This window comes from Anarhichas minor, unplaced genomic scaffold, assembly GCF_050575085.1.
Source record: "Anarhichas minor isolate MPS153535 unplaced genomic scaffold, ASM5057508v1 ptg000004l, whole genome shotgun sequence".
Classification (NCBI taxonomy): domain Eukaryota; kingdom Metazoa; phylum Chordata; class Actinopteri; order Perciformes; family Anarhichadidae; genus Anarhichas; species Anarhichas minor.
In genome coordinates, this window is record NW_027466450.1 from 11,556,613 (window position 1) to 11,580,058 (window position 23,446).

General features: G+C 36.9%; 1 protein-coding gene across 2 annotated transcripts; it reads right to left on the reverse strand.

Moving 5' to 3' along the window:
* Nucleotides 1–14,212: 14,212 nt before the first annotated feature.
* gmppaa (GDP-mannose pyrophosphorylase Aa) lies at nt 14,213–22,843 on the reverse strand. Of its 2 annotated transcripts, XM_076109315.1 has the most exons (13): nt 22,293–22,843; nt 21,660–21,757; nt 21,394–21,497; nt 20,956–21,148; nt 20,738–20,797; nt 20,517–20,647; nt 20,353–20,367; nt 18,100–18,234; nt 17,733–17,830; nt 17,604–17,650; nt 17,411–17,503; nt 16,126–16,294; nt 14,213–15,721 (listed from the first exon to the last, which is right to left on the reverse strand). In XM_076109315.1, the coding sequence occupies exons 1-13, from the start codon at nt 22,330–22,332 to the stop codon at nt 15,621–15,623; spliced, it is 1,284 nt and encodes a 427-aa protein (XP_075965430.1). In that variant the 5' UTR covers nt 22,333–22,843; the 3' UTR covers nt 14,213–15,620. The 2 variants fall into 2 exon arrangements, with proteins under 2 accessions (XP_075965430.1, XP_075965440.1); XM_076109325.1 differs by lacking the exon at nt 20,353–20,367 and having other exon boundaries at nt 22,293–22,688.
* Between the last annotated feature and the right edge of the window lie 603 nt (nt 22,844–23,446).

The window sequence follows — 23,446 nt, forward strand, 5'->3', positions numbered from 1 at the left end:
TCCATTTTAAGCTGCTTTGGTTTCAGGTCCTGTCATATTAAACAGGCTGGCTCACTGTCAGCTTACTGGGACACTTGACTAAAGCAGTGCCATCATTAATGCTATTGGTAACAGCTGTTCTTCCTACCACAATAAGACAAAATGTCTGCTGTATCTCAAGACTTTGATTCAATAGACGCTACCAACTACAATGTGCAAACTATGACTACTGTATATTCCCATGGTGTTACAAACTCAGAGTGATATGTCCATTTTAATTTGAGATATCTGGGTAGTACATTCTAAAATTATACATTAACAAACTCAATAGATGTACAGTATTTGAATCAGTTGAAGATATCTGAAGATAAGCTTCTAGGGTGAGAGGGGGAAAAAGAGAGGGTGTGTGACGTTGGAATATGAGACATTATTAAATGGAACAAAATAATATTTCGGTCAGCATTCTTCTCCCCTTCCACTATCCATTTTTGCAAAAGGCATCGTCACCTCATCCTGTGCTTCGCCAAAAAGCATTGTGATTGGTTTAAAGAAATACAAACAAGCCAGAGCATTTCCTCCCCTGTACCAGAATGAAAATGTGTGTTTCAGACAGGTCTGGCTATTTAAGACTACTCCGGTAGTAGCATGAATAATAGACTTTAAAAGTGTATCATTAAGTTTAACCACATATCCTCATCTTATTATTGATTATCCTAATGTTTCACGAACATCTAACAGCATTCTTGAAGGACACTTGGAATTTGACCTGCTCCCTGTGTGTAGTCAGTGTGTTTACTGTTGATTTAAAACTAATCTAATTAATTATTCAAGGGTATTATTTTCTACATTGAATCTATTCCCTGCATCAGCGATGCCAGTAATGGCTCCCAGAGGATTCCGGAGTGCCAGGCTTTCACCTCCACTGCTTATGATACATTGCTTTCATAATAGTCCTGCAAACAAAACGCGCACGCACATAAACACACAAATCAATGTTGCAAGGGCTTGTGGCGTTTAGCAAAGTACTTTACTAAGTGAATTTCTGTTCTTGGCAAAAAGCAAGGTTTGACCAACTGAAGGCACTTCAGAGACTTGATAGAAAAGGGCCAGGGTAAGGTTGTATGTAACACAATAGTAACATTTTAAGAAGCTTGTGATTTAAAATGGTTTATATCATATAAGAAAAAAAGGGTGCAAAACTGCATAGACTTTTTACAAAAACTAAGTGGTGTGTCTTTCTAACAATCTCCAGTTGCACAACTATAGCTCCTCATTAGGAATCATTTTCTACTGAAAAGGGGGGAATATGGGAAAATCTCTTACTAGTGTATGTTGGACTATAAACAACAAGAAATGCATCACAGAGACACCAAAGTAATATTTGAGGTTGTTCAGAAACGTCATTATTACATAAATCGATCACAAGGGAGACTATTCAACTGTCCCACTCAGTTTACATCTTAGTCAAACAATCAAATGTAAAGGATCGTTATCAACAATGTTTATGTAAAAATGAATATAAGTTAATATATTATTATATATGTCTTTTACTCTCAAGTATCACCAATCAACCTCAAAATCCAAAATATGAGTTTTCTGCTTGTGCTTCATACAAATTCAACACAAACTAAAATTGTGAACGGCTTTTATTTTGAAGTATGTCAGAGGTAGCTTAGCACAGTTTGGTTAGTTTTTAATCAAGGTTAAGAATTGGTCTAAATTCTTGTTTGTTGGAAACGTCTGTATGTATGTATATATGTATGTATGTATGTGTATGTATGTATAAAAGTATATATATATGTATGTATATGTATGTGTATGTATATATATATGTGTATGTGGTGGTTTGGTTTTCAAAAAGGGAGCTGGTAAAGGGCCTACTGTACTTGCCAATTGGTTGTGCACCAGAAATCAAGGCAAGCAATGCCTTTTATTTTGTTTATTTATTTATTGGTTTATTTAATAAGGACAGTGCACATTATTAATCATTGCCTTAAATGCACCAGAGTTAGACAAAAAGGCTCATTTTCATCTGTCTCTGGACAGATATAACAAAGTCCCCCTAAAGCAGAATATAAGATTACAAAGTTATTGAGATCATTTATAAGCATGCAGAGCAACAATAAAGAAAAGAGATTATTAAAACATATTAAATTGCTAGGTACTATTTAGAACATGCAACACCGAGGCACACAATACAAGACTCACAAAGCAATGACATGGGGGATTTTAATGTTTATAGAATTGGACTAACAACATTTTGCTGCTTTATTAGACACTAAATGAGACATGCAAAGCAGAAGCACTGACATAGAAAGCAAATTCGGTATATAAAATAAACAAATACCTCTGACACAACAAAAGCAAAGCCTCAATGAAAGATGTGCATTCAGGTACATGACAGACTGGCAACAGCAACATTGTGATAGGTGACAGCAGACAGCGAGGCACGTTCACAGCACACTGACTGAGACTGAGGACAGTATAAGATGGAATTGATTTTTAGTGCTGTCAGAGATGAGTGCTAGTTTTTTTTAAACTGTATGGTTTCAGCTCTAATAGTTACTCCGTTTTAAAGCACCTTTAACCGAGAACACAGACTGGTTAAAACATTGTTTCTCTGCATATATTAATGCGATCCCCTCTTGCTGATCCCCTTGTGAATTGATATGCAGTTGATCAGTTGAACAGTTAGCGATGTAGGAAATAAATCCCTATAGAATGCATGTGCATCTGAGCTACCTCTTCTGACATGTCATTTCAAATTAATCTGAAATTGAAAAGATTGAGTTTGACCCGGTTACAAACCTTTTTCCCCTGATCCTTGAAAGAAAGGTTTGAATTGATCAGAACTCCTGGATTCTTGCGTACATACTGTATATACGTACAATCTGCAGCCTGACACAAAGGCATCTTCACTGCGACGTCATGTTAATACTGCTACCATGTACATACTTTACAGTGTCATCCACATACATTTGGATGTTATTGTAAGGACATGGCTAGTCATTGATATTGCAATGGGCCCAGGATCGATCCGTGTTGGACACAGAGGGCAGCTGATTGGACCAATTAAATAGATATCGTATCCATTTAAGTGCATCTGGAGAAAAGCTGAAGATAGACTTCATGATTTTCAGTGTCGAAATGCTTTCTTGAATTCAAGAAACACAGCTCAGACAAGACCACCTTCATCCAATAGAGAATTATTTTTCTTTGAAAAAATAATCGAAGTGTGGACAAGCTAAAAGGCTTCCCTTTAAATTCTCAAACTGAAATGTGTGGAGGGAAAAAAAAGTGTTTTTGCCACATTCATTCAGTCGTGGCGGTCCATACACCAGAGAAATGTCTTCTGCATAATATCGCAGAAGACAGAGAACTGTTGTCTTCTCTGCTCTGTTCATTTGTTGTGACTGGTTTGTGTAAATGTTTGTTGAAATATTAAAAACTAATAACTTATCGACAGATAATCAAATATAAACCCTTTGAGCAGTACAGTACATGGCGGTTATTGTCTCATCCCTACATGTACTAAGTGCAGCTGAATCAATGAATCCACGGTGGTTCTTAAAGAGACAGACCCCCAAATACTTTTTTGTCTTGTGAAATGATGTCAAACTCAATTGTAGTCCATTAACTATCACCTGCAACAAAGCACTGGTAACGAATTCATCAAAATGTTTTCAGGTAAAAGACTGAATCACCTGAGGGGATGGCTGGCTGGAAATGTATCCCAATCCCTGTGGGTGTCATCTGGTGTTCATGACCACTATCAGTGCTTATTGTTGCCATGTCCCGTCTCCACACTTAATAACAATGGCTGTAGGGTAATTGCCGGGCTGCCAACTTAAGCAAATAGCTTAAAAACAGATTGCCGGATGAGTGAGGCCACTTGCAAGGGGAGCAGAGAGTGGAAAGCTTTTCTGGTGAAGCTCACTGCAAGAAGGTGAAACACAGCAGCTTGCAAGACCATGTGACTGACACAACTGTCAACACACAGATATACAGATGTTGTATTCTTGTACATTTCCCGTTGCCATTCTTCTTTTAGAGTTCAATAAACAAAGTTTGGTCGACCATAATGTAAAAACAACTCAAGATTTATGTTATCTTTGTAATATAAGCCCAGCTAATACAGAAAACATGATGTCAATTATCTAATATCCAGTTTACAGATGCAGACTGAACCAACTTGTTAACAATATTCTTCACTCAAGACTTGACTGCAGAAAAGAGGACAATTAACAGCGATGTCAGTTCACGTCTCACGTAGATAAACCCAATTTCATTTAAATGAGCATGCAAAGTAAATCCAATGTCTTATTGCTGCCTACTGATAATTTTTGAATGTTTAATGAACAATGTTTTGTACAGCCAGGAGCACAACAGATTCTGCGCAACTGTCCCCATCAGAATGACTTCTTTTATCAAGAAGCCTCGCAAAGAGCCTTTAATTTAGAGAGCAAAACTATTTCTCTAATCACGGGAGGATTATATACACAGGAAACACCAGACGAGGAGACTGGAGAGGACACCAGTGAAAAGAGAGTGTGTGTGTGTGTGTGTGTGTGTGTGTGTGTGTGTGTGTGTGTGTGTGTGTGTGTGTGTGTGTGTGTGTGTGTGTGTGTGTATTCATGTGTGATAGGAGAAGAGTAAGGGGTGGTAGGGTGGAAAGAAAGGAAAACGGTGCTGATAAACCTCAAATTACTCGACAGAAAAGATCCAAAGGATACATTAACTCCAACAGTGAAAAGTGCTAATAGAGAGGAGACTCACCTGCAAGACTTCATGAATCATTTTTTCTTCTCTGGTGTATTAATTCTTATTTGAATCAATTGCCTATAAATATTCAGATTTTCCCACATTTGTTGGATATTAACGCTGCATAAAAGGCAGCAGAATGAGTCATGAGATATGTGTTTACGCGTCTGAATCAACATACCAGTGATAAAAGTCCATCCTGGTGAAAATATCAACAAACACCTGCTTTTAGGCTGAGGCATGAATCTGCATCTGGCGGTGGGATCCCAACCCTCTAATCTGCTGCAAAGGTTGGTTAGATCAATACGAGGGGTGATGTATTTTACTGTTGTGTGTTTTGCTGTAGTTACAGGTGCACAGGGAATGATAGAAGTAAGTAAAGGGGGGAAAAGCCTCCCTGCATCTTATTTACAGAGTGCCACAAAGTCAACCAAATACAACAGCTTTGCTCAAACAGTGTAATCACTGGGGGGGGGGGGGGGGTCACACACAGACACACAAAGACATGTCTGGCCTCAATGAATACCCACAGTGCCCTCTACTGGGGGCAGAGAAATGCACCTTGTCAAACTTTTTTCTTTGACAAGAGTAATGAGCAGAAGTCCTAGTTTAGGAAACAGGTGTTCACATCAATAAAAAACGATATTTTGGTCCGACCTGTAATTGCACTGCCCTGTGCCTCAGGCATACTGAGGAATAAGTGTAGAGCTTGACAGGATTGTGAACCTGTGAAAAGAACAGTCCAAGAAACCCCCCCAAAAAAAATAATCAAGGCAATCAAAATAATGTATATATTTATAGTATTTTTTTCAATAGCAATCTCAACAGAGTTAACTTGCTATCAGTAAGATGAATTGTTATAATATTGGTTTAGTATCAGCAAAGCTCAGTTTGTGCAGTCATGTGAAATGTACCATGGTTGGGTTAAAAGACACAGCACAGAATCCCCATTACTAGCTAGTTCATGGGGATTTTGAGTGAGTTTGTTATAGCAGAGCATGTTGGAAATTAGCTTCAGCTTGAGCTAAATGTCGGCAAGTTTTGGACGCTTTGTTACACTAACCTGCTCCAGTTTGTAGCAAACCAAACATCTGCAGGTTTCAACTTTTTTGAGATACTTTTATAGTCACAGTATTGTTTTCATTGTATTCAATTTGGCAAGTTGTTGAAAACACTGTAATTTATAGGTATATGTGGTGATTGTAAACACTGGTTTTGGTAGTTTTCTGTGTTTGTTGTAAACGTATTTTGAAGATAATGGCAAATCCAACTAAATAAGTAGTAACACACATTACTACTGCGAGGCAATGGCACAGAGCATATTATCCTCACTGCACAATGTGTGCTCCCTTCTAGTTAAGTAACCAGCTCACTCAGAGGACGGGAAGCTAATGCGTTAGTGAACATAACTATACTTTGACAAGACATCAATATACATAAGTCTATTTTAATGCAGTAGTTGTCTGACAGCTGCTGCCAGCACAGCAGAAGCAAACACTCCCCCAGGACACGGTGTTCCTCAAACGCTTTAATCTTAGATGTACAGAATGTGCAAAATGATGATCTTATGGAAATGATGCAAATAATCACACTGCCATCCTCCATTATGTGCATGTGACAGGCCTGCATTATGCAATGCAATGCATAGTGCTCTGTCCACCTACCGCTATTGAATTCAGAATGCAGAGTGATGGTGTGCATGTCTAATAAATATTGCAGGAGGATACATTTGGACCATCTACCCCACTGCATAAATCAAGGAGCATTCCAGCCCCACATTATCAAGGCTTCACTAAGCTTCACGGCTGCTTGGCCCTTCTGCTCTCCACTGAAGGCAGTGGTTACTCATACGCATCTGTGTGACTGTAACTCCATGTTTACTATTTCTACAGAATGGAGTCTGACACTACATTAAATTCAAAAGTGTAGTCTGTTTTTGGTTCGATGTAATTGCATTGATTTAAGTTATTATGGCTTTTATTTTTGTTTGCTTATTTTCATTGGTTTTATTGTTTCTGTTGCTGTTTTTACCATGTTAAGTGCCTCAGAATACCTTTTAAAATGTCTTGTTAATAATATGAGTAAAAGCGCTATGAGTATATGGTCTGGAGATCCATCCCCAGAAAATGTTTGTAATTTAAGAATTACTTACACGACCCCATTACTTAATACATTTCATCATGCTTTTAAAGCATACATATTTCTGTAAGCTATACAAGTTTGTCTGCTCTGAACATTTCCTGCAGCATCTGATCAGTAACTAATTGAAATACTTGTTTGGTGATTCTAGTCAAACCAGTCTTCTGAGGCCTCATCAACACATTCATCAAATTCAAAAGCCAGAGTCTGTGGAGGCCAGTGCTCTTTCCTTTTCTCTCTGCCCCTTGTTGATTGCTTTGTTGTTGTGTTCTTCTCCTTTGCTGTTGTTGTTGGGCTCTCTACGTTGTTGAGGTGAGAGGTCAAAGGGAAATCAACATGTCAGTTTTTCGTTATGAATGCATGTACATCTTAGCTACCTACTTTGTGACATGCGTTATTTAGCCCCCTTGCTACCAATGGCTTGATTGCGTTAACTAGTTTCACGTGACAACATGCGCTATCATACATCTTTAGCTTTAAGACTGAGCCCGCTAAAGCCGCTTTAAGACAGAACGTCAGCTCCTTTTCAGGTTTCAGAGTTAGGAAATGATTGATCCTGTGGATGGCATAGAGGTAGCAGAAAGTTGTGTATCAAATATTTGAAATGGTGTTATAAGGTATTTATAAAAAAAAAGCAAAACCGTCGTTTTTGATTTTAGTTCGGGATGTTTCCAGTGATTATTGTGTGACATGCAGTCACAAAGACACATACATAATGTTTGCCCAAACTTAAAGCTTAAAAAACACATTACTAGAAGTTGTGAAATTTTTCTCATATTCTATGAAAATAATTCTTCAGGGCAATGTGGGAAACAGCCTGACAGAGAAGTGTCCTTGCAAAGGATCAGATGCCACCCAGTTGAAAACCCTCTTGCCGGAATCTCACCATAGATGTATCCTTGAACAGCCAAGACGCCAAATCGGGCCTAACCCCCTACTTCCAGCGCCCCTTGCTTGAACCACTATTTTGGTTAAACCAGTAACCAGTAACACAGTAACACAGTGGCCACCTGTGAACAACCTTGCTGCTACCTGCAAGAAATGACAACTTGTCAGTGCACTGTTTTTTTGTGCAGGATATATGCCTTTTATATTCTTTTTTCGATTTTTTGACTTAAAACGTCATTTCAATTTCTAACTATAATTCAACGTGTGTCCAACGTTGGAGGTTCATTTTGCCATGTGAATCTGAATCTTCACTGTTAGATTATACTTTGATTGACATTATTTTGGTTTACTGTAAAGTCTTTTGGTGGAAGGGAGTATCAAAAAGAGATGTCTGTTCATGAGTCCCTGTATGAGATTTCTAGGAGCCCTCAACAGCAGTTTCAAAAGGAGCAGAGGTTGACAAACAACAGTGTGTTGTGCATTACAGTACACGTTTATCACAGCCTTTTTTGCATTTCAAATTTTAAAAGGTTTGTGCAGTCGTACTGCTCCACATTTAATGATTTCTCTTATTGTTTGTGTTAAATCCTGTGCTAAGACGCATTCGACTAGCGAGAGAGCAGTTGAGTTTATGAAAGTTCATTCTGCTGAGAAGTGGAACTAAGACTGTTTTCCATGTGAGGATTCCAGCTTGGCTTAGCTCCTCAGTATTAAACTTACCAAAGCATATAGTGAAAAGGCACAAAAACACAAATGGATGTACAAAACATGAAAACTGGCTTTCAATCAAACTGCATGGCAACTTCATGTCTTTGTGTTTCAATAGCTGTACATAATGCTCCATTCAAAGTCAGAGCGAGATTCAGTGTAATCACTACACCGACTTTAAAAAGCTGCCATCTAGTGCTATGATTGACAGCGGATTTAGTCAGACTATCGATATTTGGGCAAAAATGTGCTGTCTTTATCTTGCTAAACCTTGATACAGAACGTCCTGCAGTGAAATGAGCAGATGGGGCTAATATACATAATCTTGTAAACAAAGAATACAATACTGTTCTTTGACAAATTCAGAGTTATTTAAGTTATTTGTGTTGCTCTTTGTTATAATAACACAGTGTGTTTAGCTATACACTTCACTAGTTTCCTCTTACCTCTTACTAAGACCAAACACTTTCAGACAGAACATATAACTGACACCTCAGGGATGAAGAATAGACACAGACGCAGAATTTGATTCATGCCAAGTCATTGAATAGTGAAGGCTACCTTGTATTTTAAGGATTATTTAAGTTCAAATACATATTTCTGCACAGTGTTGACAGAATGTCATGTTTGTGGCATAAATGCAACTTAAAATCTTCTGTGTTGAGACAAGTTTGTCTCGTTGGTTTTCTGTTTCAGGGGGTATTACACCGCATTTATCAAAGTCAGAAGTCGAAAAGTCTGACTTAACATTTCTGGAACACAGCACATCTGCTGAGTGAGGAACAAAAACGACAGCTTTACACCTCTTAGAGAAGCAGGGGAACTGGCACCCTTTGATGTTTCAGAGCACAGTTTAGCACAACGTTAGTATTCACTTTGTGATGCATGACAGCCAAAACGCTATTTTTCTTTACCGTATGAATTTGTGCAGCAGTGTGAGATGTCAGTTTTTATTTGACAGGTCATTTGTCAGTCCTTTAGACTTCTGGTAGATATCATCCTCTCAGTGCACAGACATGCAAACCCTCCACCTGTCCGCTCACGTGGAAACATCCCTGGACCGTTGCCCGTAGTCAGTCTGGCCAACACACACACACACACACACACACACACACACACACACACACACTGCAGCTGGGAGGAAAACAATGACCTGTTTTTATTTTGTTCATTTTGTAAATATGGTCAGACATTGGTTTTGGAGGTTTTTAGCCGTTCAGTTGGTTCCTTTGCTTTTTATAAACCAAACCTTATAATCTGTATGTTCACGGTCACATGTGGGAATGTGTGCAAAATGCATCATTATAACAAGCTACCAAGGCAGGAAAAATGTGGTGCCGTCCTATACAATTGTTGCCCCACATAATACCAGTTGATTTTTAGTGCTTTTGAAAGCTTGCACTTCAGAAGCAGCATTTGTTTTCCTATCTTGTAGGACGACTATAATAGTGTTTGATCTCATTCTCGTCTCCTTTCCTTCATATGTGAGAAAAGACTTGACAGAGAAATTCAAGGGGAGCAGCGGAGGAACGGGGCGTGTGTTGTTTATGCTCAGCAAAAGTGGACTTTTGTTTTCTGTGGCCTTGTCAAGGATTGCTTTAGAGAAACAAAAGGAGCCTCTCCTCACAGTCTTACGATGTCACACCAAAAAGAATGAAGATTTTGATAATGCAGTTTAAAAAAAGCTTTAAGGCTTTCTAAGATCACCTCACTCTCAAGTGGAGAACACAACTGGAGCTGTCTGACAACCCATATTAAACAATCATCAAGAGCGACGACAGCTACTGATGTCTGCATGCATTTTCACTGAGACTTTCTGAAGCCTTTGAGTTTAGCAGTAACCTCAATATTTTCAGTGGTTGGAGAAAAAAAAAAAGAAGCAACCTGAAGAGGTGAATGCTGAAGCTCGAGAAAGGTTTATGTTAATATGATATGAAGGTCATACATCCAGTCCTTTTGCTTTGGAAGCAATGTGTCACAGCTTTCAGAGGAACTTCAGCCTCCAAGACTCAGCGACCAGCATCTTCAACCAGTAGCACAAGCTGGATCCACATGACCCAAGAATTTGAGTTCCACAAATATTTGTTTACAGTTGGTCAAGTCACATTACACTTACAGGTACACTTTAAGTGACTTTATTTTTTAAGTTACTTTTTAGTTACTTTATTTGTTAAGTTACTTTTTAAGTAACTTTATATTTTAAGTTACTTTTTAAGTTACTTAATTTTTTAAGTTACTTTTTAAGTTACTTTATTTTTTAAGTTACTTTTTAAGTTACTTTATTTTTTAAGTTACTTTTTAAGTGACTCTATTTTTTAAGTTACTTTTTAAGTTACTCTATATTTTAAGTTACTTTTTAAGTTACTTTATTTTTTTAGTTACTTTTTAAGTTACTTTATTTTTTAAGTTACTTTTTAAGTTACTTTATTTTTTAAGTTACTTTTTAAGTTACTTTATTTTTTTAGTTACTTTTTAAGTTACTTTATTTTTTTAGTTACTTTTTAAGTTACTTTATTTTTTTAGTTACTTTTTAAGTTACTTTATTTTTTTAGTTACTTTTTAAGTGACTTTATTTTTTAAGTTACTTTTTAAGTTACTTTATTTTTTAAGTTACTTTTTAAGTTACTTAATTTTTTTAGTTACTTTTTAAGTTACTTTATTTTTTAAGTTACTTTTTAAGTTACTTTATTTTTTTAGTTACTTTTTAAGTTACTTTATTTTTTAAGTTACTTTTTAAGTTACTTTATTTTTTTAGTTACTTTTTAAGTTACTTTATTTTTTTAGTTACTTTTTAAGTTACTTTATTTTTTTAGTTACTTTTTAAGTTACTTTATTTTTTTAGTTACTTTTTAAGTTACTTTATTTTTTAAGTTACTTTTTAAGTTACTTTATTTTTTTAGTTACTTTTTAAGTTACTTTATTTTTTTAGTTACTTTTTAAGTTACTTTATTTTTGTAGTTACTTTTTAAGTTACTTTATTTTTGTAGTTACTTTTTAAGTTACTTTATTTTTGTAGTTACTTTTTAAGTTACTTTATTTTTGTAGTTACTTTTTAAGTTACTTTATTTTTTTAGTTACTTTTTAAGTTACTTTATATTTTTAGTTACTTTTTAAGTTACTTTATTTTTTTAGTTACTTTTTAAGTTACTTTATTTTTTTAGTTACTTTTTAAGTTACTTTATTTTTTTAGTTACTTTTTAAGTTACTTTATTTTTGTAGTTACTTTTTAAGTTACTTTATTTTTGTAGTTACTTTTTAAGTTACTTTATTTTTTTAGTTACTTTTTAAGTTACTTTATTTTTTAAGTTACTTTTTAAGTTACTTTATTTTTTTAGTTACTTTTTAAGTTACTTTATTTTTTTAGTTACTTTTTAAGTTACTTTATTTTTTTAGTTACTTTTTAAGTTACTTTATTTTTTAAGTTACTTTTTAAGTTACTTTATTTTTTTAGTTACTTTTTAAGTTACTTTATTTTTTTAGTTACTTTTTAAGTTACTTTATTTTTTTAGTTACTTTTTAAGTTACTTTATTTTTTTAGTTACTTTTTAAGTTACTTTATTTTTTTAGTTACTTTTTAAGTTACTTTATTTTTTAAGTTACTTTTTAAGTTACTTTATTTTTTTAGTTACTTTTTAAGTTACTTTATTTTTTTAGTTACTTTTTAAGTTACTTTATTTTTTTAGTTACTTTTTAAGTTACTTTATTTTTGTAGTTACTTTTTAAGTAACTTTATTTTTGTAGTTACTTTTTAAGTTACTTTATTTTTTTAGTTACTTTTTAAGTTACTTTATTTTTGTAGTTACTTTTTAAGTTACTTTATTTTTTTAGTTACTTTTTAAGTTACTTTATATTTTTAGTTACTTTTTAAGTTACTTTATTTTTTTAGTTACTTTTTAAGTTACTTTATTTTTTTAGTTACTTTTTAAGTTACTTTATTTTTTTAGTTACTTTTTAAGTTACTTTATTTTTGTAGTTACTTTTTAAGTTACTTTATTTTTGTAGTTACTTTTTAAGTTACTTTATTTTTTTAGTTACTTTTTAAGTTACTTTATTTTTTTAGTTACTTTTTAAGTTACTTTATTTTTTTAGTTACTTTTTAAGTTACTTTATTTTTTTAGTTACTTTTTAAGTTACTTTATTTTTTTAGTTACTTTTTAAGTTACTTTATTTTTTAAGTTACTTTTTAAGTTACTTTATTTTTTTAGTTACTTTTTAAGTTACTTTATTTTTTTAGTTACTTTTTAAGTTACTTTATTTTTTTAGTTACTTTTTAAGTTACTTTATATTTTTAGTTACTTTTTAAGTTACTTTATTTTTTTAGTTACTTTTTAAGTTACTTTATTTTTTTAGTTACTTTTTAAGTTACTTTATTTTTTTAGTTACTTTTTAAGTTACTTTATTTTTTAAGTTACTTTTTAAGTTACTTTATTTTTTTAGTTACTTTTTAAGTTACTTTATTTTTTTAGTTACTTTTTAAGTTACTTTATTTTTTTAGTTACTTTTTAAGTTACTTTATTTTTTAAGTTACTTTTTAAATTACTTTATTTTTCCTCCTCAACATGTTCTTCCATTTTCAATGAAAATAAAAAACTCTTTGATATACAGTAGAATACATTCAGCAATTAGAATTGGTCAAACTATAATCTGAGTGCAGATTTTTTTCAAAATGTAATCTGGGTTGATTATACTGATTTATTTTTTTGTAATCTGATTACATAATCCCAATAACATGTTATTGTATATATTTGGGCAAGACAATTTTGCCCATATGACAGGATATTAGCATATGTGTAGTGAGGGAGCACCTCACCTGGTATGTGTGCATGCTTTGACTTACCCCACGTTGATGTGTATGTTTGACTACACCCTGACATCTCCCACAGCTCCAGTTTACTAAATTGGCACTGGTATTACAAATTACCTTGGCTAGTTTTGTGCCCTCGTTACCCTTTCTAATTACAGAACCCCTCATAACTGGAACATGTGTGCTCACCAGAGATTCCTGTTAAAAACGGGATCTGGAGACGTTCCAGAGGCTAATAAAGACACTTTGTCTTTCCTCACGCTTCATTTACAAAAGACCTGCTGTATTGTACTGACTGCCCCCGTGTTAAACACACTCCTGGCACAAGGACATGTCAGATTATGGTAGTTGTTAACACCTTCAATATATATCAGTTGGATACCTGCTGACCTTTAACAAATGCTTTTCAACAAATTGTGTGGTTTTGTGCGTAATTCTGTAGTCATGAGGATTCAAATAGACCAAACCACTTCATCATGTTTGCCTGTCCTCCCTGATTTTCCTGGTTAAAGACACAAACATTTTGTACTATCAGTGGGCGAAGAAAATGTTCTCCAACACTTGGATATTGCCTTGATGTTGACTATTTCTGTCCAGTTTTACCCCCTAGAGCCTAGAGTACAGTGTGCAAGTGAGTCGTAGAAGTATCACAAGGGGTCCTACAATTTGCATCGGTTTATGAATTTTCTTTGAACTACGTCTCAGCAGCATTTTACTGAGTTGATTGTGTGTCCTGCCACACACTGCCAGTTTACACAAAAATAAAGTGTAGAAGAAAAAAATAAATACAGATAAATACAGCACAAATGGGGCTTTGAACTTTTATTATGTGGTCTACTCTGGTTTGAAGCTATTCTTTGCCGTGCTGGACTCATGCCTTTCTTAAAAAACTGAAAAGGAAGGTAGTTTTGAAAAGGAAAAATTCACCAAACATCATATTACAACACTGTTTATTGTAATAAACACTATATAGACAGGTATTGCATTTTCATTTCTCCTCAGCTGGTGACTTCAAATTACAAAGACTGTTGTAAATGTGTCTTTATACTCACTATAAGACAGGTGTCACATGTACTATTGTTTTTAATGAGCAACATTTTACTTTACTTATCCGTCAGATCTCTTATTTCAGCTCGTCGAGGCACCACTGTGCATCATGTCCCAGTGAAAAGACTAATAATCAAGAAATCAATGAAAACAGGAAAAGCTATCACAAAAACTAAAGGAGCAGAGCAGTGGGAAGCCTATCTCAACTAATGAATTTTAGGATTGCCTTCCATGTAAAGAGCGCGGGGGTTTTAGCCCAATTTATGATCATCCTACCAAGAGGATGAAAGTAAGGCATCTGAATCACCAACAGGAAGCACAGGCACCTACATATAAAACCTGAAATAAACAATATATGAAAAAAAATGTACATCAACTTGTTTCTTTTACCCCATTCACTGGAGGCTAGTTTTTTTTTTGTTTTTTTTTAAGAGACTTGATTAAAATATATTATGCTGCAGTTCCTGTATCGCAATTTACATCGCTCCTTAATAGACACCCTCTTTGCAATAATTGGAACAAAAGTGCTGAAGTGATCATGAGTGCTCGAGGGCTTAATAAGTAAATGTTAATGTGCTGTATCCATAAATCGGAACAGTTCCTCCCAGTGATTGCGGATGCACAATTTAAGTATCTGCTGTTGCTGTTTATATGGCAGAGTCTCAAGCCCCCCCGCTAAGTTCACATCTTAAAAAAGGCAACAGCACTTGATTGCAATGTAAATCTCAAGCCCGCTGATTTATGTTGGTGGTAGTCAATTTTTGAGACCAACAATGAAGATGCTAAACATTTTTAATCAGAGCTCCACACAAATAATCACCTCTAGAGCCAGTAGACGGGGATTTTTATTTTCTAATAATTCCTCTTCTCACGCTGAAGTAACAAGTTCGTCAAGGATGCCCTTGAGAAAACAGAGAGCGGTTGTCCATAAACTTTTCCTTTTTTTTTTTTTTTTTTTTTTTACATCCAACCAAATATATTACACTAGTGTCTGCAGTCATTTTACAGTTCGGTAAAGTTAATAAAAAACCCAATATTAACCTCTGGCATGACAGCGCTTTGAAGGTGAATCAACATGCGTGATTAGCCTCTCGCTAATGTTGCCGACACCCAATGATGCATACGGGCTAGAGGACAAATATATAAAAATCTATCTTTCAAAAACTATTTAATGAATGCGCCGTAGCTTCATTTTTGACATCTTATATACAGTAACTCAGAGGCAGTGCCGGCGCGTGTCCGGCGGCATCCTTCATCGGTGACAGTAAGTGGACAGCCGAGTGAGGAAGATTAACTAGAGAATAATTTGGTTTTTGAAGCTACGGTTGAGGTCTTTGTGCGGGAGGACGATGGAGTTGAGTATTATCACCTCTGAGGGGATGGTCACGTTACAACCTGGGGAGAAAAGGCAAGGCTGTACTTAGTGTGTGCAGTACAGAGCACATCAGACATTGCATTTCAGTTGTAACCGGAGGATGTGATGCATGTTTGGAATGAAGACAAAGATACCCCAAAAAGGTACCTTTTAGTTTTAGCCACAGTGGAAATAGCTGTGTGGGCTAAGAAGAGCATCCTTTAATTAAATCTAATATTATTAAACAATAATAGACAAAGATCCTCTAGTATTGTATCTACTGTCTGGACAGAGGACATCTGGGAAGGGCAGTGCAAATACACGCTTTAGACAACTGCTAGAAAAAAACCTTTAAAAAGTGCAATGAGAAAAGTACAATTATGATGAATATATAAAAATGCTTCTGAGGGAATGCAAGTCTCATTTAAGGTCAGAGCGCGCTTACCGAGGATAGTGATGGAGGGTGTGAGCTTTCCTTCTCTGAAGAGGGTCTCGCTGTCAATCTTTGCGAAGGGATCATTGGGGTTCGGGTCACTTGGGGTTCCTTCTACTCTTGCCCACTTTCCAATAGTGCTGTCCCATCCCACAATGCTGTTCAAAACACAGCAGTGATCCTAACAGGAAAAACAACATCACCGATTAAAAGTGTTTCAAAGCCATTCATTCATCAGCTGAGAACTGTAATGAGGCATTTCAGGTGTGGAACAGTCGTATCAGCTCATCGTCTCTCCACGTCAGCTAACCTGCCTCTCATCAGCCTGCAGCACATCTCCCCGGTTTCTTCAACTATTCCTCGCCAGGTTGTTGTTTCAAACTCAGCGGTAGCTGCACTTGAAGGCCGACTCTAGATTTATATTCCCAGCGATTTTACTTCTTCGTGTTCCGCATCACTAACCTTGTTTCTCATACGTCTCAGTATCATCACCCGCCAGCCCGTCTCCCTCCCAGCCTGCAAAAGATCTACTAGCTTTCAGGCTAACCCTGCTTGCCACACTTCTGCCTCATTCCCCGGTCACGCCGGTCCCAGTCTCTATCATTTATATCCCTCCCCGCTGGCACCGGATTCCCATTCTCATTCATCAGCCTTTCATCCTGATCCTCTGGTACAATAAAACTCTCTTCTCACCACCACCACCCTGTCCTGCATTTAGATCCCACCTGTGTTCATCACAGTGCTAGATACTATTCCTACAAGTGGAAAAACTTAATCAAAGTACAAGTAGTAGTTTATTTTGAAGTACTGTAGAGTTCAACTAACGAATTGTCCTTGTAGGCAGTATGCAATGAAAGCCAATAAGTCACCCACAGTCTAACTTCTCTTTTAGAGGCACCCAGTGATCACTGGAGACATGGGATTAAATTATGCCCCAAATCGTTAAAAATGACATCTTTGTGAGAGGCACAGGCAGATCATATTTCTGGTGTGACAGAAGAGCTTAAAGATAAATTCTAGACACTGTCACTGTTGAAGTGTGGATAATGTTTCTAATAAAATGTTAGGATGTCACCGGCACTGAATGGGCAGAAACATTTGCATTTCAGCTCACTCAGTTTCAGCTCCAGTTTAATTCCAAACTTGAAGGTTACTCTGTGAGAGAGACTTGATGTTTACAGCAATGGCTGCTTGTATTTAACAAAACCTTGAATAATAGGTTGAAAATGTTTTTTTTTTTTTAATCATTTCTGTGTTGCAACAAGCCCTGGCTGGTCCTGTTTCACGGGGGGCTCACCTGTAGAGTTGCACCATGAAGGATGACGGATTCTCGAACTCTGACCCCGGCACCGATAGTCACTCCAGTGCCAATGGAGACATTGGGACCCAACTGGAGCAATACAGGAAGCAGAAAAGTAATATAGAGTACACCTGTTCATTTCTATGGATTCATGGTGTAAAGCTCAACACAATAGGGGAAGGATGCTTACCGTAGCAGTGGGGTCAATGTTGGCTGTAGGATGAATGTAGACATTACCTAGGGAGAGGAGATACAATATGAATAGATTTGTCTCTAATATTAAAAAGGAACAAAGCTAGAGAAGTTGAATAAATCTTACCACTTATTCTGGGGCCTCCCTCCTTGTTCGAGGCCAGTCTTTCAGGATGAGTTGTGTGATACTGGTTGAGGTACAACCGACTGGCATAAATTGCAGATCTAGGAAAATATGACACAAAACAAAATTGCATTTTCTTTTTTGAAAGCACCGATATCTATGCTATCATTATCACACAGTCTCTTTTGGGTTAGAGCAGTATTGTAAGGTTTTGGTGTTCAAGCATAATGTTTTAAATGGTAATGGTAATGGCCTATATGCATGTTCAATGTCTCTCTCCTCCTCCAACCTTTGTACAGGCTACAAGGTTGACACAAAGGCAAACGTGTGTCCTGTTCAAAGTGACCGTATTTACGACATGTGCACTCACCCTGCAGATTTGATCTGGCTCCAGAAGCTCAGGGTTTTATACACGTAGAGTTTGCCCTGTGCGGCGAGGGCAGTGAAAATGTCCTGCTCCAGCCTGATGGCCTCTGCTCGGTGCCAGCCGTTGGTTGGCTCCTCTCTGCAGGAGACAGACAGTCAGTTTATGGCACGGAGCAACAAACCGGGGCCAGGGGCCTCGTTTATTAAAAAAAAAAAAAAAACATGCAATCTTGTGCACAAAGTTAGGGGTTAGAATGAAAGCCAAGACAAAGTTGGGTTATAAATATAAACTGAGAACATTCATTCTGTTCACTACATCGTGCTAAACCCAGCCACTATTGGGGTAGGGTTGTGATTAAATCTATATTTTCTCACTACATATTTATGAAAAATAAATCAAGTTGATGTACCAAATGATAACCTAAATACTAAGCAGACGATGAGCCACTGCAGGCAAGGGTTCCCAAACAACAACCCATTTATGTCTTTTGTGACCAACTTCACCGTTCTCCCCGACTACCAAATGAACAATTTAAATAAACAGAATGTGTTGTACCATCATTTTCTTGTACCAAACATTGTGTTCGCTCTCTCTTTACCCCACTTGTACTCAAATAGTCTTTGAGATTTCTGTCCGACACACCCAGTGGCCCCATAAACTCTAAAGTTTTCTTTAAAGCCAAAGGAAAAACATGAATTTATTGCCCTGCAATCCAGCCCCTAGAATTAAATCAGAGGAGTGAGTTAAAATGCATTAATGATGCTAACTTTGATGGTGTCAGTGCCGGGTTGAAACCAAAGCTGATTACCTAGTAGTGATCCAAAACATAAGTAGAGGAGTCTGTGTGTTCCATATTAATCAGGGTCTCTGGCATCGTGTATTGTGAGAGTCCCAAGATGAAACGGCGTGTTAAATATTGATGAAAAGAATATTTTAAAGGATTGCATGGAAGTTTTACCAAAAAGGAGGAGATGTGGTTAGAGGCAAAGCGCTCCCCTCGAGACGTTGCAGCAGAACCCATCTCATCTCTATCAAGTATCTCTGATGTGTTCAATCATTTTGCTGATTCAGGGCCCAGCTTGGTTTAAGGGCTATTGATGTGAGCAGGTGGATTATGCACAGTGGGGTTTGACCTTTTGTCATATATTTCAGGTGTCCTCGTGGTGCCCAATGGTAGATCTACTACACCACAGTGAACATTTCAAAACAAAGTAAAGAAATAAAATAAAAAAATGTGGCAAATCTTAAAAAATGTGATAAAATAACAATCCATTTATTGATCCCATTTGTAACTATGGTGTCTGTGAGTGACCAGGGTGCCGTCTGTCTGCATGCATAACCAGGCTGTGATCACACAGGAAGCTCTCTCTAATGTTGGGAGTGTAGCAACTAACTAATAAAGCAAAGATTCACAACAAAACATGCAACTGTGTAACAGAAAGTTTCACCAAATGCAAGCTTTCAAATGAGTCTTTGCTAGCTAGCTACCCTACAGAGACAACACCACAAATCAAACCTAATACCAGACTACGGGTGTTTTTCACCTAAAGATATGGTTCTAAATTCAAGTGAATTCTGTCTTTACTCGAGGACTTCAGACATTTTGGGAAAATTGTATTCATTTTCTGGCATAGTTCGATGAGTAGATTGATAACTCACTCATAACTGTCCATTAAATATGAAGCTACAGTTGGCTTATTGTAGCACAAAGACTGGACACAGCTTGCCTGGCTCTGTCCAAAAGTAACTAAATCCACCTACGAGCACCTGTGAAGTGGTTTGATCCAAACAAAAACTGTCGGGATTAAAATCACCGTTCTTACACTGCGGTGTGGGGTCAATTAGTGTTCTATAAAAGGTCCTGGTAGGTGGATTTTGTTACCATTTGGACAGAGGCAAGCTAGCTATTTCCCCATCCTTGTGCTAAGCTAACCACTGAGGCTTTATATTTACAAAACAGATGTGAGAGAGGCTTCAATACAAAGTCAAATCGCTGACAGGCAAAGACCTTGTAGTGCCTGTTTCAAGGACAAAATTTGCCAAAAGGCACAATTAATTAATTTATTCATTAATTAAAACAAGCTGCTGGCACAACGGGAGGTGCATCACTTGGCAAATACAGTGCACAGAAAAAGGGCAACATTCACAAAGCAGCCTGTGCAATCTCAAACCTTCTCACGGGTCGTCTTTCTACAGCTCACACCATCCACCAAGTGCTCTACAACTACACCGTGCCGCCTAAATGCACCGACTTACCCGTCGTATGGATATCTGATGATTGTGTGAGCAAACAGAAATCATGGCAGGGAGGAGAAGGGAAGGAAAAAAAGGACAAATGAAGAGAGCCAAAGAAATGGAATAAATGGAATTCACATGCAGCCCCACACACACACACACACACACACAGAGATTCAACTCACAACAACATGTCCTGCTGGTTCTTCTGAAAGACGGCGCCGATATGCTGGAAGATGTCGGGCTTAAAGAGGTATATGCCGCAGTTTATTATATCGCTCACAAACGTGCTCGGCTTTTCCACATAATGCATGACCTGAATAAAAAGAAGAGGAGGAGTTGTTATTTCAAGGTGAAATAGTAATTAGTGACAATTCAGGGAAATACAACAGGAAGCGTTAAATACCTCATGTGTTTGCTCGTTTTCCACAATACAGCCGTAGTTCATGGATTGCTTTCTGTTTGCCTGATAAGAGAAGAACGGCGGTATAGATCAGGACACATCAGAACTGAGCTTTCATTATATTCAGCCTGCCAAAAAGCTAAATAAATAACAGAAAGAAAAACTTTTTTTGGAGTTTTACTTTTTAAAGAAAGTCAGAACTGTCAATCATGAAATCTCACCGTCGTCCCGAGAATCACAAGGCTGTCGGGTTCTCCGTGTTCCTTCTGGAAGCTGAGCATCTCTGCGAGCGGAAACGCTGAGCAAACATCAGCATTCAGGACAAAGAAAGCCTCCGGACTGCCGGAGACAATCTGATCTCTGAAGTGATAGATTCCCCCTCCGGTGCCCAGGGCTGCATACTCCTGCAAATACCTGCGGGTGGAGAGTCAGGGAGAACCGCAGACTTGCAGTCATTCAGCAGTGGCAGTGCAGGAAAAGTAGCACCACTTTAAACATTCACTTAAAAAGAAGAATACATGGACGAATGTATACTTCTGTACAAGTGGTGTCTATTCTTTCCTGAACCGCCCCCCTTATATGAGAAGCATATATGCTATAAATGATCTGTATACAAGTCACTAGTAAGCCTGTACTTGTTAAGTGACTCTGATGTTTACCTGATGGAAATCTTGAACTCCTGCTGAGCATTAACCAGGAATCTGGTCAGTTCTTCATTTGGCTGATAGAAGCCGATGAGCAAAATCTCCTTCATATTCGGTACCTTGTAACACAAAAGATGTGCATTATTGGACTGATTTCATTAAGGGCAGTCATCTGAATCACAAAGCAAGGGACGATGCACTAAACTTAAATGTAATTTATATTTGGTTTACTTCAAATTGAACACTGATAACAATGACTTTTGCATTGCAGTGACTCTCACCTTGGCACATGCTTCAATGTGATGCTGCAGCATGGGCACACCTGCCACCGGGAACAAGGGTTTGGGCACTTCAAAGGACAGCGGCCTGAACCGTGTCCCTGCAAAGCAATGCTGGTGGTTACTTGCAAATCAGATTTGTACTTCTAGTGAGCCCCAAAGACTGTAAAGAACCCCCAAGTACATCAGAAGTGACGTAATGTCCTCTCTTATGTATAAAAAGAAAATGTGGTATTTGAAATGTCCATCTTTATAGACAAGCAGATGTTTAACAAAGCTATTTATTCATGAACTGTACGGAATGAAATGTGTGTCCTAACTTAACTTATTTCTACAGTAAATGCACAACAATCTTTAAACAGCTCCTTTTATAAATAAGAGTACGTTCACTTGATACGAGGGATAAAGGGACTTTAGTTAAATGAGACAATAGTGTTAACAATAAGTGTTGCAGTCCTACAAATATACGGTTATAGTCTTAAATGTTCTTGTTTTATTTGTGTGTATCCCCTCATTATGCCACGTCAGTGATATAAACAAGCTCAGCCGGGTGTTGTTAGCATTAGCCACCTAGCTTCGCTTTAAGCAATGTACAGCCGACTCTGACAACAAGACGAGGATGAGATGTATTCTCACCTTTCTGGGGACCTCCGATAAGAATAACCGCCTTCAACATCTTGACAGAAACGCTGTGATTTGTGAGAGACAAGTCCAGCCTGGAGACTACCTGCAGCTCGGTGTGTGTGTTGTATTTCCGAATCCACTTCCTGATTTGTGACGTTTACGGGGTGAGAATAAAAACACGGAGCGGAGTCCGTTAATGAAACGGAGTGGAGGTACGTCTTCATACGTTTGTACAGGGTTGTTATACACACCAATCACCAAGTCAAATTATTGTATGTGCTAACACTGTATGGATAGGACAAACGCATCACGTGACACGTGATAACTCAAATGTATAAGTGGTCATTCCAGTAACACAAGGGATTGCTTTATGTTTTGTTGTAATCTTAGATAAAAAAAAAAGCATTATAGAATAGAACTGCTTAATCTGTCTGGTTATTTCACATACAATTACACTTACAATGCACTTGGAATGATTTGTACATTAAGAATCGATAGCAAATTAAACAAGACCATGTTTTACTTTAGCAAGCAAAACATGTTTTTTTTAACTTTGGCATTTTCGTAGAATTGTAGAAAGTGCACAACAGACAGTAACCATTTATACCATGTATACACTGTTGTCTGATTGTTGCTCAAAAAAAGAGGGAAAGCAAGTATTAATTTAACTTGTAAAAACAATATAGATTCAGCATCTCATTCAGCTTTTTATTTTATAATAATTAACAAATTCACCTGGATAGTTTTAATGATAATCCTGTCTCCTTATTAGACTAATCATTGATATTTTGCTGCATATCACTTAAATATGAGTGTTATTATCTGCTGCTTTCTAATCGTCCCCCATAAACCAAATATCATGTCAGAGCCTCGTCTTTATAATCCTGAACATCAAACAAATATATATAGGAATACAATGAAATATGTGTGTTATTAAAGTATAAAGCTGTGCAGGGATGTGTAGATGAATGTAAATGAATTCAAGGATGGATGTAAGCGTTGAGTCAGGGAGTGACTTGTTGGTCATGATCAGGTTTGATTTACAAAATAAATCCTCCATAATAGAGCTTTTTCATAGCAGACATTTTGATATGTTATGGCTGGAGAAGCACAGATGTTACTAACATTAACAATTACTCCAAAACAAAGCAGCTCGGTGGGATTCA